The following is a 15,345-nucleotide window of genomic DNA, read 5'->3' as shown; positions in this document are numbered from 1 at the left end:
TAATTTACTTAACGTTTCGTCTAGCAATTGCAATGGAGTACGTCTATGACAGCACAGTCTCCTTAACTGTAGAATGTTATTGGTGATCCTCTGAGTATACTTTAACTTGAATTAAATTTTCAGGGCAGGAATTATGTTTCCAGATGTGTGTAACACGTAATGGGGCTCTCTTCCAGTACTTTTTACGCAAGCAATAAATGCAGCTAATTAGACAGAGAGTTGTTTCTTTCCGTTTGCAGAGGGTATATGGTATTGCCCAGAAAAGGACAGTTTGTCCAACCAACAAAGAGTTAGCTAATACAGATTTACAAAAATTGAGTATTGGGTGATGGATTTATGGGCTACTGATAAGTGACCACACGTAGGAAATAGCAAAGCTTCCTAAACAACCACCATCTCTATTATAAATGTGGCTTTATGTCTTTTAACATGCAATGCTAGTATTCATTCACTGTTCAGTGTGTTTTATTCATTCCTTTTAACATAATATCTGTTTCTCACAAAGGATGAAAAGGTTGATTTTTTAATGTCCCCTCTGTAAGATTTTCTCTCCCTCAGTCACACCAACAGTTCTTTGTGTGCAAATAACTGAAAGAGCAATTTTGCTTCCAGCAGTGACTTACAGGTTCAGCAGATGTCAGTTAGGCAAAGTCATGGAAAGATGCTACAGGAGCTGCAGTTTTGAAGCTTGATGTTACCCATGTTGAACCTATTTATTTTGTCGTGTGAAGGCTGATAGTTTTGTGGAAAAAATGTCAAGACCTGTCAAGGAAAGCACTCTCTGAAAATTCTCAAAAGCTGAAAGCTTGTTAAAACCACACAGAGACAATTTTAAATCTGCAGAAAATGTGAGGAAAGGTATCTTTCTCTCCAAGATGGAAACCAAGAGACATGATTGTCTGTGTCCCCCTGCCATTTGTGGCTACTTGGAAAAGCTCCTGTCTGGGTCAAACCACAATAAATATAAGGAAAACTGAAAAAGGTGCCAAGACAGTGTCATCTATGTTATTTAATCTGTTTAAAAAACAGAAAAAATGCTTTATGTTTTTGTCATGCATAGATTTAGTTTCTTGCCCCACAAGGAAAGTTGGGATTGCTTATTGCTCTTTGGAATATAAGTGCCATATGAGCACCCTGTGATGCTGGGGAAAAGAGTGAGGGGTCTTACCTGACAGAGACTATCTCTGGGGGCAGTAGCATTGTTTGACCCTTGGCACAGACAATGTCTTTGACATCATCTGAGACCAAAGACTGTGTCAAGTTAGTAGCTATTAGCGTTTCATGTTTGAAATGCCCATCCAGCAGAACAAATGCCCAGTACACAGGCTATACACTGCGTCATAGCCCGTAGCCTGAAGAAATAGATGTACCTGACTACAAAGTGGGAAAATGAGGGCAGGCACTGGCAAGTCAGCTGGACCCCGAGGCCTGTTACCTTCTTGCAGCTGCGCTAATGGCAGCAGTGCTGTGTGTCTAGGAGCAGAAACTGCATTTGTTCCAGCATGGGACAGTGCTAGTGCTTTCCAGAACACTAGACCAATGCATTGACATGCTCAGGGTCTTTGTACACTCCTCCTACATGAGGCCGTATGTCACATGCACATGTAAAAAAAACCATTTTGATTAAAATATATTTGGGTCATGAGCATATTTTGGTCTAGAGTGCAGTATTACAGATTTGGTTATCTAAGGCCATCATCACCTGGTGAGGCCTTTTGTGATGCAGAACTGAATGGCTGTAGTTTTGCTGCTGATGAGGATTTGTGGATGGTTAAAGTGAAGGTAAGGAAGCTTCTTGTTCAGCCTCACTGTTGGTGTTTGCTTAGAAACCAGCAATTATTGATATAGGCAAAGTTTTGCAGAACTCAAACATGCCAGTACTTCTGTAGTGAAGGATGATCCCACTTGTCTGTCCTCCGAGATCCCCATTATTGAGATGTACCTGTGTCTAGAACACAATTTTCTGGAAATTGTATTGGTTTTCGGGCCAAAATGAACCTTTTTTTTATGTTCTGTCTGAAGAAGGTGTTTGGAAGGGGAGCTAACTGCAAGCGCACCAAGAACGTGACAGAAAGTTGTTGAACAGGCAATGAGGGACACTGCTAGCTGTGCTGTTAAGAGCTTGTGGAGACCATATCACTTCTACCTCCCCATGCTTCTCTTCCTGAAAAAAAAAATCAATCCCCACATAGTCAAAAAGTAGTTTTATAGGGTAGTGGTCTTCATCTGTCTGTGTTAGCTAGAAAACCCATTTAGCAGTTTTCTCAGCTCTTCAAATACAACATGCTTGGTATGGATATTAATGTGATTTTCCTGGCCACAGTAGCTAGGCTTTTGGGCGTAGCAGTGATGTGCTCACAGCAATTTGTTGCTAAGCAGAAACATTGCTTAGTTTCATATCAACTGAAATGTTTTCAGTGCTCCCATCCCAGATGTGCATTCCAATGGTTTAAATTCAGAAGTTATGAACATGTAGATACCCCTAGTCTTACTTGGCTCCAGGGCCAAAATGTTGATAGGACAGAATTGCATTAAGATAAATGCAGTGAGGAAAATATTACATGACATAACCTTACTGCAGGCACTCAAAACCATTTAGCAGTGAGGCACCTTAGCCTAACTAGCATGGTACCAAGATATTTGTCTTAGGCATTACATTTCTCTGCATCTCCAGATACACCCATTGTCCTGAGTTTACTTAGAGAAGTCTGTCGTTTTCTGCTCTTTTGCCCTACCTTTCCTCCAGAAGTACAAAGTGAAATCCTCTTCATTTCTTTAACTGAACTGCGTTGAATGCAACTTCATTAACTTCAGCACAGTCTCACCAAGGATTAGCTTGCCCTGCTCACCAATCCTTAAGAGAAAATAAATTAATCAGATGTAACTGCCATAACCAACAAACAGCCCAAGAAAGATTACTTTACCTTGAGGTCTACTGTCTTCATAGTCTAAAAATGGCATGTGACTTAGGCACTCTCAGATGCTTAAATGCCCTCAGAGTGGTCTAAGTGATAGCCTCACAAAACTGAATGCCTTAGGAAGCAAAGATCAAAGCAAGCTTTTATTGTTTAGCTGTCTGTGCAACAAATTCTCTCCTTCTAGTACGTCATAACATGAATTCTGATGTTTTTCAAGTGCTATTTAATCCAGATCCCAAGTGGCTTGTTTGTTTTTTTTTTTTGTGTCTCACTATGGCATGATGGATGGCCCATACAAGTGACTCATCCCTAAAATCTCCTGGAATTGTGTCACTGTGCAACAGGATATTCACTGAAAAAAAAATCTATCCCTGAACAACAAACTAAAATTGCACTGGTGAGTTACAGACTCTTAAAAATAGGAGGTGATTGTGGTAAGGGTGAATGATGAATCCATTAAATGGAGAGTTTAAAAATTACCTCCAGTATTTTATAAATACATATATATGGATATTTTACTCATAGTATAACTTTCACTATCTTGAGAGGAAGCACAGAAAGATTTGACTCCTCAAATAGAAATCACAAATCTGATTTATGGAATCAAATTGATCTATGGATTTCTGCTGACAGAACTCATGACTTCATCTAAACTAGCAAAAGTTTTATTCTGCAATTCCAGTAGAATCAATGACTCAATAAAATACTAAAAAAGAAAATAAAAGGATTGTTACCCTGTATTTATGTTAGCTCAACCATACTGCAGCAAGGACTCAATTAAAATGTAGCAGAAATGCTCCTGAGAGCAGACTGACACAGATTCATTGGATTCCTTAAAGAGTACCCACCTGGTGTACGAATGTTCTTCTGGAGAAAGTACTGTGTGGAACAGCCCTCTGTTACCAGAAGGACAGGACTGAAAGCTTCTCTCATTTTCAGATAAATTCTCTACTGCTTTTTTCAAGAACTGCTGCAATGAGGGTAATTCCCTCTCCCCCCCCTTCCAGGGGTTTCTCCTTATTTCCTGTTCATTAGTATTGCTGACTTCTAAATGCCAACTGGGGGCAAGAAAGCAGGGACTGTCCTTATAGAAGCAATATAGTTATGTGCACCTTTTAGTCCTTTCTCAGAGAGTGTGAATATGGCATGGATGACAAGCTTCCCCACTCCCCAACAAGCTAGTACAGGGTGGATGGTCCTACAGCAAATGACTCCCTGAAACGATGTGGATGTGTGAGGGTGGTCGTGCCCCAGAGGGCCATGCCTGAACAGCCGCACCACCTTCCAGGCAGCACATTTATGGATTTGCTTACATCTTTCCCATTTTACAGAACTTATGTAGTATATTCATCTGGTTTGCAGTTTGGGGAAGGATGGGGCCCGTCAGGATATGTCATAATGCAGTGATATAACAGGAAGACATGGGAGGAGACCAGATGTTCATACAAGGGGCTATCTTCTAGAAATGCAGGCTGTTTGACATGAAGGGTTTTGCCCTCAGTTAATATAAACAGGCAGAGGCAGCACTGTCTCCAGCTGTCATATAGTGCTGTACGAATGACCAAGCTGTTCCAGCTACTGCAATCCCATGGAAGACCAGATGAACAGTTTCAGGGGACTGCCATGAAAAACATCACGGTGCAATACTCAGTAAGTGATTGCTTGGATTTGCTGACATTTCACTCTTTGTAAAATTGTTTCCAAAGCCATGATCATCTTACAGCTGCTTCACGTTTTCCTAGGTTGAAGTGGAACTGACCTAGCCTCTATTCTGGTTCAGCTGTAATTGACTTGCTGGCTGTCTGCTGTTACTGCAGAGGTTTCTGAATTTCTTTTATTATTCTCCCCCTCCACAGTATCGGTTTTACTTTAGCATCTTGTGCTCCAAAGTCTTTTCAATGTCTTTTTTTTTTCTTTTCACATACATTTCCAAGCTACTATAAACAAGTTGTATTGCTGGTGAGCAGACAGGACATAGAAACATTCATTCCCATCAGAATAGAGCTAGAGTATCTTCAGCTGTGGTTAGGCAGGTATTTGCACTTCTGGTGTGGCAATTAGACCATTCAGTGTTGGCCTGTCAGACGGGATATGCAAACTTCTTATAATACAGCTTTCTGATAAATTGCTAAGAACAAAAATCCATCAGTTCTAGAAAATGCTAGATGTACTCTGAATCTGCTTGCTAGAAGAGACCTTTAGCCAGACATGGCTGGGCAAAATTCCCCTTGCACCCCAAGGGTGAGTTACTGTTCAGTGAGCTGTACTGGCTGCTGCCATCATCCCAGGAATGGCTGTGTTCAACTGGTGCTGCGTGGGTATGATATAGAGAGTGACCACAGACCCTCTGTTTGGAAAGGTGTTTAACCCAACTCATCACACTGCTAGTCAATGATCCAAATGTCCTCTGTTTCAAATACTGCTGAAGGGGGAAGTTCTTTTTACTCCCATCTGGTTATGACTAATCTTCTCGGCCAGGTTCCCTGTGGCAAAGGAGGGGCCCAGGACAAGAACGTTCCCCCTCCCTCCTAATTACAGGCTTTGGTTAAACACAGAAAGACTAGTAATTAGGGTACAGAAATACCAGTAGGTATATGTGAACATGGAGTCAGTTTACAAGGTGATATGTTAAAGCTAATTCAAGCCTGTACATAACATCTTTCTCCTTATGGAGGTGTAATTAATCACTTTGTCTCATTATCGCACTGTTGGATTAAATAGAGTCATTTTAACCTTCCTCCCTATCTTGGAATCTGGTGCAACCGAAGCCAATTTCCTTTGGAATATGTGATTGAGCTTTTGTATCTGTGTGGACATGGCTCTGTAGAGATCTAATATTAAGTCAATTTTAGCCTTTTCATCAATCACTTGAACTTGAATAGCATGTTAAAGTCATTGCCTTGGAGAGCATCCCCCCTCGGGGTGTCTCATTGACTAAGCTGAGGATCTTAAGCTGGCTGAGTCCAAGGTCAGCTCCTTTGCTGATAACGGCTGCGGCGAATGCAACTATAGGCGATGGCCTGCCCCTCCCTGCTTTTCAGCTGAGGATTTACTGCTGGTCCCACCTGGGCTAGGTGGCAGCTAGGTAGCAGCTGTGCCTGGGCTCAAACCTCCATCTGTGATCTTGGCCTGATCTGGACGTGCTGGCTCGGCATCCTGGCTTGGCCTCAGACCGGCCTGGTCGCTGAGCTGGGTGATTGCTGGGCTGTGTCTGGCCCTGGTCACTGTCTCTGGGCCTGATCCAGACCCTCACGTGCCACTCAGCATCCTGGCTCCTTGCTGCTGAAGCCTCTGCCAGCCTTGCTCCCAGCTCTCCTTCCCTGGGGAGCAGCTAGGCCTTGCTCCACCCTGACACAAGTTTTTAGGACTCACCTAAGTCTACTAATAACCAAATAAACTTTCCTGTGTCTCCTTTCCACGGTCCAGTTCTGAGACAGGTCTGAAAGCAGTTTCACCTGAGTAAAAACTGAGGGCAACCCTGAAAGCCGTAACCTGACATAACCCAAAACTAGGCTTTAGCCCTGTGTTTTATTTCAACAAATCAAGTTTTATGGAATCACAGCGACTACCATCCTGCTTGTCAATTGATCCCCCAGATGTTCAGTGCCCGTGACCCCATATCTGTCATACTTGTGATGGGCATCAGGTTATGTTAAGTGAAGCTGACTGTGGAGCAGAGCTGTGGGAGGGAGAGCCTAGATTTACTGCAGTCAGGGGGACCCGTGACATCACAAAACTTCACAGGGAAGCAGCTTTCATGACTGATATTACTCACAAGGCAGAACAATTGCGATGCAAGGCAGAAACTTTTGTGCACTTTTGCTGTGGTTTATATTCTGCAGCGGGGATGGGCTCAAGCTCTGCAGTGGTTTGGGTTTTGATATCAGACTCCTTCAGGCCTCGTTTAGTCCCAGTCAGACTGCCTGTGGTAATGCAGGAACCATGTGGTATGGAAGAATCCCTATAAAAACAGAGAGCTTCACCTTCTCCCAGGTTCCACACACCAGTAACACACTCATTTGTGTGCTATCCAGTACCCTATCATTTGTAGCTGGACTGGAAATAAAAAGCTTCTCTCCATTTCACCCAACCCAGAAACATCTTGAGTGGCATGGAGAGTCCCGCATTGGCGAGTGAGCATTACAGTGAGCAGCAGGGAGTACCACGACCTGGGTGCAAAATGCACACCAGTGCAAGAGGCAGCCAGCATCCACATTTATGGGCTTTCCTCAGAGCAGCTTTTGCTTACTTCACAAATAGGCTGGTACAAATGCCCCACGGGGGACTGAGCTCAGCAAGATGGGACCCTGAAGCAGGAGTGAAGCCTGTAACTCTTGTGAGGCACAAGACGCTGCTCCTGACCAGACGGTAAGTTGGTCGCTGTGCTGGGTAGGACAGGGCAGACCAGAAGGCTCATACTGTGATGCCCGGCTGTAGCCTTGGCCCGCAATGGCCCTGGGTCCCTGAGCCCTGTGCTGGGCTGGTATCAGAAAGGAACCAAGGCTGCAGGTGAGTGCTTTGAGCCAGAGAGACTTGCCAGCAGCTCTGAGGAAGGAGGGACCATAGCATGCCATCAGGCATGTCGGAGGAGCAGGGCACCCTGAGCTGCTCATAGCAGAAGCAACGGCAGAAAAAAAATGGGATGTGCACCTCCTCTAGGAAAGGCTGATATTCTGTTTCCCCTGCTCTCACTGAGGAGGAGTTGAGAGGTAAAAGATGGTGCAAGAAAAGGTGATGGTGCAGGAAAAGGCAACGGGGCTGAGCACAGGCAGTCACAGTTTGCAGAGCCAAAGGCAGAGGACAGGCTGCACCATGCCAGGTGGGAGATGAGTGAATTGGGCTGGTTTGTTTCCAGCTGCCTACACCTTATAAAATGATAGTCTGCTTCTGGAGATACTGATCCAAGGACCTTCCCCCCTACCCCAGGTGACCTTGGGAGCTGTGTGTCCCTGAGAGCTGTGTGAGTGTTCCCGGCAGTGCCTCAACTCCTGGAAGCATCAGACCTCACAGCCCTGCGGCACTCAGCGTACCCCATCTGGGAGCTGGCCTGGCTCTCCTCTTCGCTTTAATCCATTCAGACATTTTTCACCTCCTCTCTGTTGTGCTGTAAATGCTAAAATGTTTTTTTTTTGCTGTAGGGCTTGGAGGGGCCTTCCCTTGCTAACCAGTTTCCTGCTGGTGACTGATTCCGACACTGCACTTGAATGCACCTCAGTGCTGCCCCATAGCCCAACACAGGAACATAGCTCAGGGAGGGATTCTGCTTCTTGTCATTGCACCTCTGGTTTTCCTTTTAATTATGGTCAAGCAGAATCGCTTCCTGAAAATAAAACAGAGGAAATAAGTATGACCTGGTTTTGCTTAGAATTATGAAAATAACATTTTTCCATGCAAAATCATAATCCAGACTTCCCAGGCTTCAACAGACTTAAAAGGTTTAGGAAGCGCTGAGATACATTTTGCTCTTCTTAATTCAGCTCTCCATGTCTTGAGAAAGCCAAAGGGAGGCTATAAGCATATTTACCTGACATAACGAACGGCAGGGACTTTGCTAGGAAAAAACTGGTAGGCTGGTACTTTGTTTCAGTCCTCTGGTTTCCCCCAGAGATAACAACTCACTAGGGTTGTGCAGGACTTTGCAGCTTGCACTAGCCTGAAGAAATATCTGAAGAGACTTCTTAACTGGGGGAGGAGGGAGGCTGGCGCCTGAGTGAATCCTTTTATCCTCTGCAGAGGCTCCTGGAGCTCAGCCCTTGCTACACTGGCAGGGCATTGCGTAGTTATCGGATGATAGTAAAATATATTCCCTGTCTGCATCTGAAATGTTCTTTCCTCTTTAACTGTATATCCTGGGAAGACTGAAAAAGCTTTTGCTTTCTCAGCCTCTTAAAATAATCTTTTATCTAATGCATTTTGAAGGGTTTTTGTAAATGTCTTATAGATGTAATGGGCTTCAATCTATGTGATTTCAGCCTCACACTTATGAAGAGGAATCTTGCATTAAAACTCAATGGTCAGACAGCAAAAGAAGGTCACTCCAAGACCATCAGGCTTGTACTGCAGGAGCACAAGGGAAGGTTTTGATGCTATTCCAAGCTAGCAGGCCCTGACATGTCTTCAGGGACAGCCTCAAATAATTTGAAGTCCCAAGCAAGGCTGAGCAGAAAAGCCCTAAATCATTTTCAAATCAGTGAATGTACTTGTCCAACTGTTTCCTACTGCCTGCCCAATGGGGCCACCCCCTGCCCTTTCTCCACATCCCTTTTCCCCTGCACATCACCGCCACAGGCTAGATCCTCAGCACTTGTGAGGCCAAGTGATATTCCTGGTTGACTGTCATTGCTCTGGTTTTAGAAAAGTCAAAGACTGCTTTGCTCAGTGTTGTGCAGTAGATGATGAGCAGAATTAAATTCCAGAACCAGAGGACAGATGTTCCTCCCCTTCAAGCCAATGTAAATCAAGAGTGAGTCCGCTGGAGCCACTGGCATTGCGTTAATATAAAGGAAGACAGGAACACAAGCATTTGCTACTTAACCCTAAAGGGTCTGCAGAAACATATTTCACCAACATCTTCCAAACATCCTCATTTCAGTGCAGTAATGACGGGAACCCTAAAGTAGGTGAGGTGCCAGTGGCTGGTTTTGCCATGACACCAGGCAAACCTCAGAGAACTCCAGCCACCTCCTCCCTAACATCTTCTACTTTATGTTCATTAAATGCCCAGTGCTTTTCAGGCACAGAACTAATTGTTACCCATTAATCAAGATTTTAAAGGCGTGTACAGTTATCAAATCACATGTCTGGCTATCAGTGAGATGCAGAGACTGTGAAGAGGCAAATAATTTTTCTTATCATTGAAGAATTTGCTAGCAAAGTAAGGGAGATGTTTCTTTCTGGGCAATTTATTGTTGTGGAGTGAAATCTTTATACCTACATCTTATTTTCTAGGCTTTAAATTTTTCCTTTTTCTTCCCAAAATATTAAACCTGTTCCAAATTGGCCTATTTCAGCTGTTGTTACAGGCACTTAATTACCCAGTTGCAGTATTTTATATTTATTGCAGATTTGTTCGATTTCCCTACAGCGCCTTCACTTCCACACCCCACCTAGGGGGTAAATCTGTAAACTGCTGGTTCACAGCTGTCAGTTTTGAAACAAGAAAGCAACTGTTGGAAAAACTCCCAAGTTTCATGCTCCCCTCCTCCCCAGATTTACAATGTCATCTATGAAGTTAAACTGCTGTCACATCCAGGGTGAGAAATATCCAGCCAGAGATGGGGGGAAGTCTGGTGTCTCACATTCAGGGTGAGAATGAGAACTTTATTTGGAAAATGAAGGAGCTCTGACTGAGGCAGACCTTTTCATCACCTGGGAGGTCCCGCAATATCAGACTTGGAGGTCACGGCATTTTGCAAAGAAGCAATGCAGCCTTTTGCCCACTCCCCAGCAAAGTTGCAGTGCCCTCCAAGGGGAGCGGGGGAAGGCTTCAGGCTCTCGGAACTTAAGCTGGCACTGACACCATTAGGTTTCATTTTATCACTCCAGAAGGTCTTGGAGAAAGTGCTTGAAAAAAATACCCTAAATTCTCATCACATTTCTGGTGCAATAAATGAATTTGGAAAGAATCTGGACATTAATGCTAAATGCCCATGTGGATCTTCTCAGAGGACCACAGTTAGCGTGGCTTAAATTTGCTTCATTTGTATATGAAGCCTTTCTTTTCACCCCTTCACATCCTCAGCTATTAAATTTTAAATTACTATGCAGGGCATGAAGCCTCTGTGAAGCCTCTCTGAGCTGGAAGGAGAAAGCGTTGCCGTAACCCACGCACCTCTCAGGAGACCCTCCTTGTTGACCAAGACGGTTGGCGAAGACCTGCTTCCCTGGACATAGTGGGAGTGGGCTCTGCTTTGCACCCCACTGGGGGCTTCCCTTTTGCTTCTGCCTCTGACTGGGTTTGCTGGCAGCGTTCAACATCTTCCAGCATCAGGGGGTTATTTTTGTCTCCCAGCTGGCTCTGGACTGCCCAGCCCAGGCTGTGGAGCATTAAGACATTCATTCACAATGCCGTTGCTTTTAATTTTCCCTTTTTATAGAGAGGACTAAATCAGAGGGAGTTTGATGTTCCCCTCTAATTATTTTTTACTTGAAAAGGGGGAGTTTTAAGCACACCAGTGAGGATGAGAACTACTAGGAGCTACAGCCTTGCTCCTCTGTAAGGAAATAATGGCCATGGTCCTGCCAGGGGAGCTGGAGCTGGGTTAGGGCTTATTAGTGCTCCTCGTACCATGTTTAATCTTACTGAATTTATCAGCCTTCCTCTGTCAGTTGAAAGGGAAAGTTAATATTGGTGAAGTCACAGGTCAAGAAAACCCTAAAACAATATCGAGTGAGCTGGTGAGTTTTGATTTTGGAAATGAGCTTGAGAAACTTGGCCAGTGGCAACTCAGGCATTTTGCAGCTGTTGTTGGTGACATGGGACAATAACTCACATCTCTAATTACGGGGCGAAGGGGGTAGTAATAGACTAGCTGAATTCAATAGCAAACCTGCTATGGATTTTAATGGGAGCAAACTTGGGTTTGGGTCAAGCTGTCTCTTACACCTGTGTGATTAGGGAAGGGAAAGAAGGCTATGGCCACGTTCTTCACTTCTGTCCTTTAAGAGCAGTTGGTGGTCAATAAACATGCACAAGCAAACTCCAGCTTGCACTTGTGGGAAGCTGGCCTCTGCAACAGGGCCTACTTCGCTCTTGGGCGTCTGCGGCCAGCGTTTGGGCAGGCATTGCTGCCATCCTGTGGAGAGCTGGGCCGAGGGACGGCTGCGGGGCCAAAGGGTGCCCAACGCAGGCTCCACGGTGGTGGGGCTGGGGATCCACTCGCGTGGATTTGGGTTGGGGCCATCGGGTGTTCCCCTGGCCAGACCCAGGACTTTTAAGAGCCAGTTTGCATTGCACTCGTCTGGCTGGAGCGGGAATCGTGCCCGTGCTGATTCACGAGCCGACACAAGAGCCACTGGGGAAAGCTGTCGTCCTCTGGTACTCATTCCGTGCTCAGATTCAACAGGGACTGCTCACCTGTACGCATAGTGAATGGATGTTTCTTTTCAAGGGCACCCTGCATGCTGAAATCACAGCCTCAGCCTTGGTTTTAATGCCATTTTTATTCTGTAAAAGTTTAGTATTTTGCTAAAAGATAGTATATAAAAAAAAATATTCAACCCAACAGTGTGATTGGAGTAAAGTAATATGCAGACAGCTAAAAAGATGGCTAGAGAGCAGGAAAAGCAGGACGTCTAGTCACTGAAGAACAGTTATAAACAGCAATAAAATTAATATCTATATTAAACTAGCAGTGCAAAGATACAAACTGGAAGCAGCTTTACATTAAAAATACAGCTTTTTAAATACAGAAATAGCACCAATTTACAAAAGACAATCAGAAATGTAAACGTGGCAGGTAGATTCAAGTATAAGTTATACGCTCACCCTCCTCAGCAACTGTCTTGGGACAGAAAGGTTTCACAAACCCTGCAGAACATCCTGGGTACGCAACTCGCCTCAGTGCAAATAACAAATTCTGCTCTTCCAAAGCTACTTTGCTGATGAATTGTTCTGAGTTGATTTTACTTCTTTCAGCGAAGGCAAAGATAGGAAAGGAAAACTCGTTCCCTCTTGACAACCAACCCTTCCCCCTCGCCGGTCTAGTTCAGCAGCTCAGGTACCGCAGTACCAAGTAGCATTGATCCCTTTGCCACCTGATTGCTTCGGTGGTCCCATTCCTATTTTAATGAGTATTTTAGTGAGAATTTTGCATTGACAAAAACAAGACAGCATATCAACCCCCTTCTTCTCCCGGGCCCAAATCTGCTTTCGCAACCATGACCCATCAAAACAGCTTTGATCATGAGGGAGTCGATCCTTATTTCCAGACCTGCTGTATTTATGGAAACTCAAAACCAGAAGCAGAAATTGGAAACCGAAGATCCATTTTCAGTCCCTGCATTTTCAAGTATAGTTAGGTTAGATATGGCACAGAATAACATTACTGACAAAGAAAGGCAATTTTTGCAATGATGCTTCAACTGCAGTGAAGAGCCAATATTAGCTCTAATCTTCCTCTCTGCTCCCAGCTGCCATTTCACTAAAAGGCTGCACCATACTGGAGGGGAAAAGACAAGGTTTGGAGCATTGACATCCACCATGTCATCCTGAACCCTAGCAGCCTGTTTCCAGCCCCAGCAGCAACAAATGCATGCTAGCAGAAGGGCAGGGGCAGCACCGTGCCAATTACACATTGGTTTTCAAAGTGAAATTCATTTAAGTGGGCGTATAAGAAGAAATAATTCAGAAGCAAAAATTGTAAACTTTCACAACTGTAGTGTAATTTAAAAGGAAAAACAAACCTTAAAATTTAGCAGTCTGAAGATTTCTCTTTACCACCCTGGAAATTTCCTATGACAATCCTACTACAGATTTTCTTTCAATGAGGGCTAACCAGCCCTCCTTAAAAGGCTGTTATTGGTCTATTCTAAGATAAGGCCACGTTACTCAAACTCCCAGCTTCACTAAAATTCTTTCTTAAATTCCATTTTCATAATACATTTCATTATAAAAATAAAAAACCTCATCAAATCCCCAACCCCCCAAACAAAGTCCTAGTCTCCCTTGACCAACAAAGTAGCACATCCGACAGTGTCTCTACCCTTGGAAAACCAGTACCAATGAGAGAAGGGCTGATAACGCTGGCCGCCTGTTTGCTAAAAATCCAGAGCAACGTGATGTCAACAGCCACAGTGTCTGTCTTTTAAACAGGAAACTGCACACATTTAATTGCAGGCTGCTACATGAGTGAAAACATACCCAAGCATAAGAGCATTAACTCTTAAAATTATGTCCTATGTTATTTATAGCACCATCCATTAGTTGAGGACTCTGAATGTTAACTGTTATACTTTCCTTCCTCTTTATCTTCTCCTAAGGAACAGATCATTTTTTTCCATTTCCAAAATTCATAGCTCCTGCTCTTTTCAGCTTCTTTTTATGGTTTAGATAAATATGTGCCAAATGATAAGATCTCCCTTGTCTTCCAAGTACACTCCAATGCACTATTAACTAGTTACAAAATTCCCATAAGAGAAGAGTTAGGCACTTAAGTACATACCCCTGAAGTAGACTTAAGTAAACTGCTAAGTAGGCACTTAAGTAGACTCAGGTTAGACTGAATCTAATCATGTGGTTAATGACTTACCAGTGTTACTTGGTCATAAAGTCTAGACTATATATTTAAACGGGAGATGAAGCCTTAGCACAGCCCTCTCAGGGGCTTGTCACTCTCAAATTACTTTGTCAAACTTATTGAAGGAATCAGGTTTTGTATTCTTTATATCTAACTTGTACATTTTGCTCAGAGTAAAAGAAAAAAAACCCAAGGACTAATATAGTTCATTAACACAATCAAAAATGTTAACATTCACAGTTATTTTGGTCTTAATATTTTTCACATGTATACATTCGATCATGTTGTGTTAAGTTATTATAAGGTTTTTCTAACCACAAGTGCTGGGCAAATTGTACAACAACCCACTGAAATTCAAGTAATCCTACCCTGAGAAAATCTGTTACTCTGAAGCTGCAAAAAAACCTTTTTTGCACTAAATCCCACTCCAACACACAAAATAAATAGCAAGAGGCTGCACTGCAGAGGCAGGATTTGACAGATTGGAACCGAGGAAGCAGTTGCTCTCACAACTGCAGGAGTTTATCAATTTCACCACAGATTTACTCAGGGTAAGTAGAGCACATGAGAAAAAAAATGCTTGCCCCAGATAAGTGCTAGACATCTCACTTAAAAAACCATGAATAAAGAACCCCTGGGGACTCCAAGGAAATCTGTTCGCATCTCCTCACAGCAATAAAGAGAGTTTTCCAAATTAAAAGCCCAAATACAATTTGATGCCCACAAGGCTGTGTGAAGCGCAGCATCTGAATTCAAATCAGTACTGAAGGAACAGTTCAGTAAAAGGTTTTCAGTACCAAGAATGATTTGTGAAGAAGGTGGTTAACAGAACCGGTGGGTGAACAGATAGCGGGGAAGCATGCCAAAAGGGGTGACATTTTAACTTGCTCTTCTTGCCAGATAAGAGCTTGTTCTCTTGTAATCGACACAGGGTCCTAGGACAATCTGCCCACCCTTTGCAATGAGTGGAGTTAGTCAGGGCTGGTACTAGAGATTTCCAGTCTCCTCTGCACAGAGCTGGCATTTCTGGTCTGGTTGCCTTCATTTTTCTTCCACGCAACAGGGTCTCCAAGACTTCCGGGAGTTTTGAAAAATGCCTCATGACATGCAGGACGAATGCTCTTGGGAGTGAGGGGAGTTGATGAAGGCTATTGGTGAAACAAAACCAAAGTGATTCAGTAGGGTTTTCT

At 43.7% G+C, this 15,345-nt stretch overlaps 1 protein-coding gene and 1 long non-coding RNA gene across 2 annotated transcripts in view; one reads left to right on the top strand and one right to left on the bottom strand.

Moving 5' to 3' along the window:
- The first annotated feature begins 4,433 nt into the window (after positions 1–4,433).
- LOC142051563 (uncharacterized) overlaps positions 4,434–15,345 on the top strand; it is a 24,228-nt gene continuing 13,316 nt past the window's right edge. Inside the window, exons 1-2 of the long non-coding RNA XR_012658545.1 lie at positions 4,434–4,568; positions 4,661–4,737. This is a non-coding gene — a long non-coding RNA (uncharacterized LOC142051563). The remainder of the gene's footprint in view (positions 4,569–4,660; positions 4,738–15,345) is intronic.
- The window catches only part of E2F7 (E2F transcription factor 7), a 20,788-nt gene continuing 17,506 nt past the window's right edge, over positions 12,064–15,345 (bottom strand). The window contains exon 12 of the mRNA XM_075080755.1: positions 12,064–15,303. Within this exon, the coding sequence (XP_074936856.1) occupies positions 15,127–15,303 (177 nt within the window). The 3' untranslated portion in view covers positions 12,064–15,126. The remainder of the gene's footprint in view (positions 15,304–15,345) is intronic.

This window comes from Phalacrocorax aristotelis, chromosome 1 (genome assembly GCF_949628215.1).
Source record: "Phalacrocorax aristotelis chromosome 1, bGulAri2.1, whole genome shotgun sequence".
In the NCBI taxonomy this organism is placed as follows: Eukaryota; Metazoa; Chordata; class Aves; order Suliformes; family Phalacrocoracidae; genus Phalacrocorax; species Phalacrocorax aristotelis.
The sequence above is the reverse complement of the archived record's forward strand: the minus strand, read 5'-3'. Positions and strand labels throughout refer to the sequence as shown.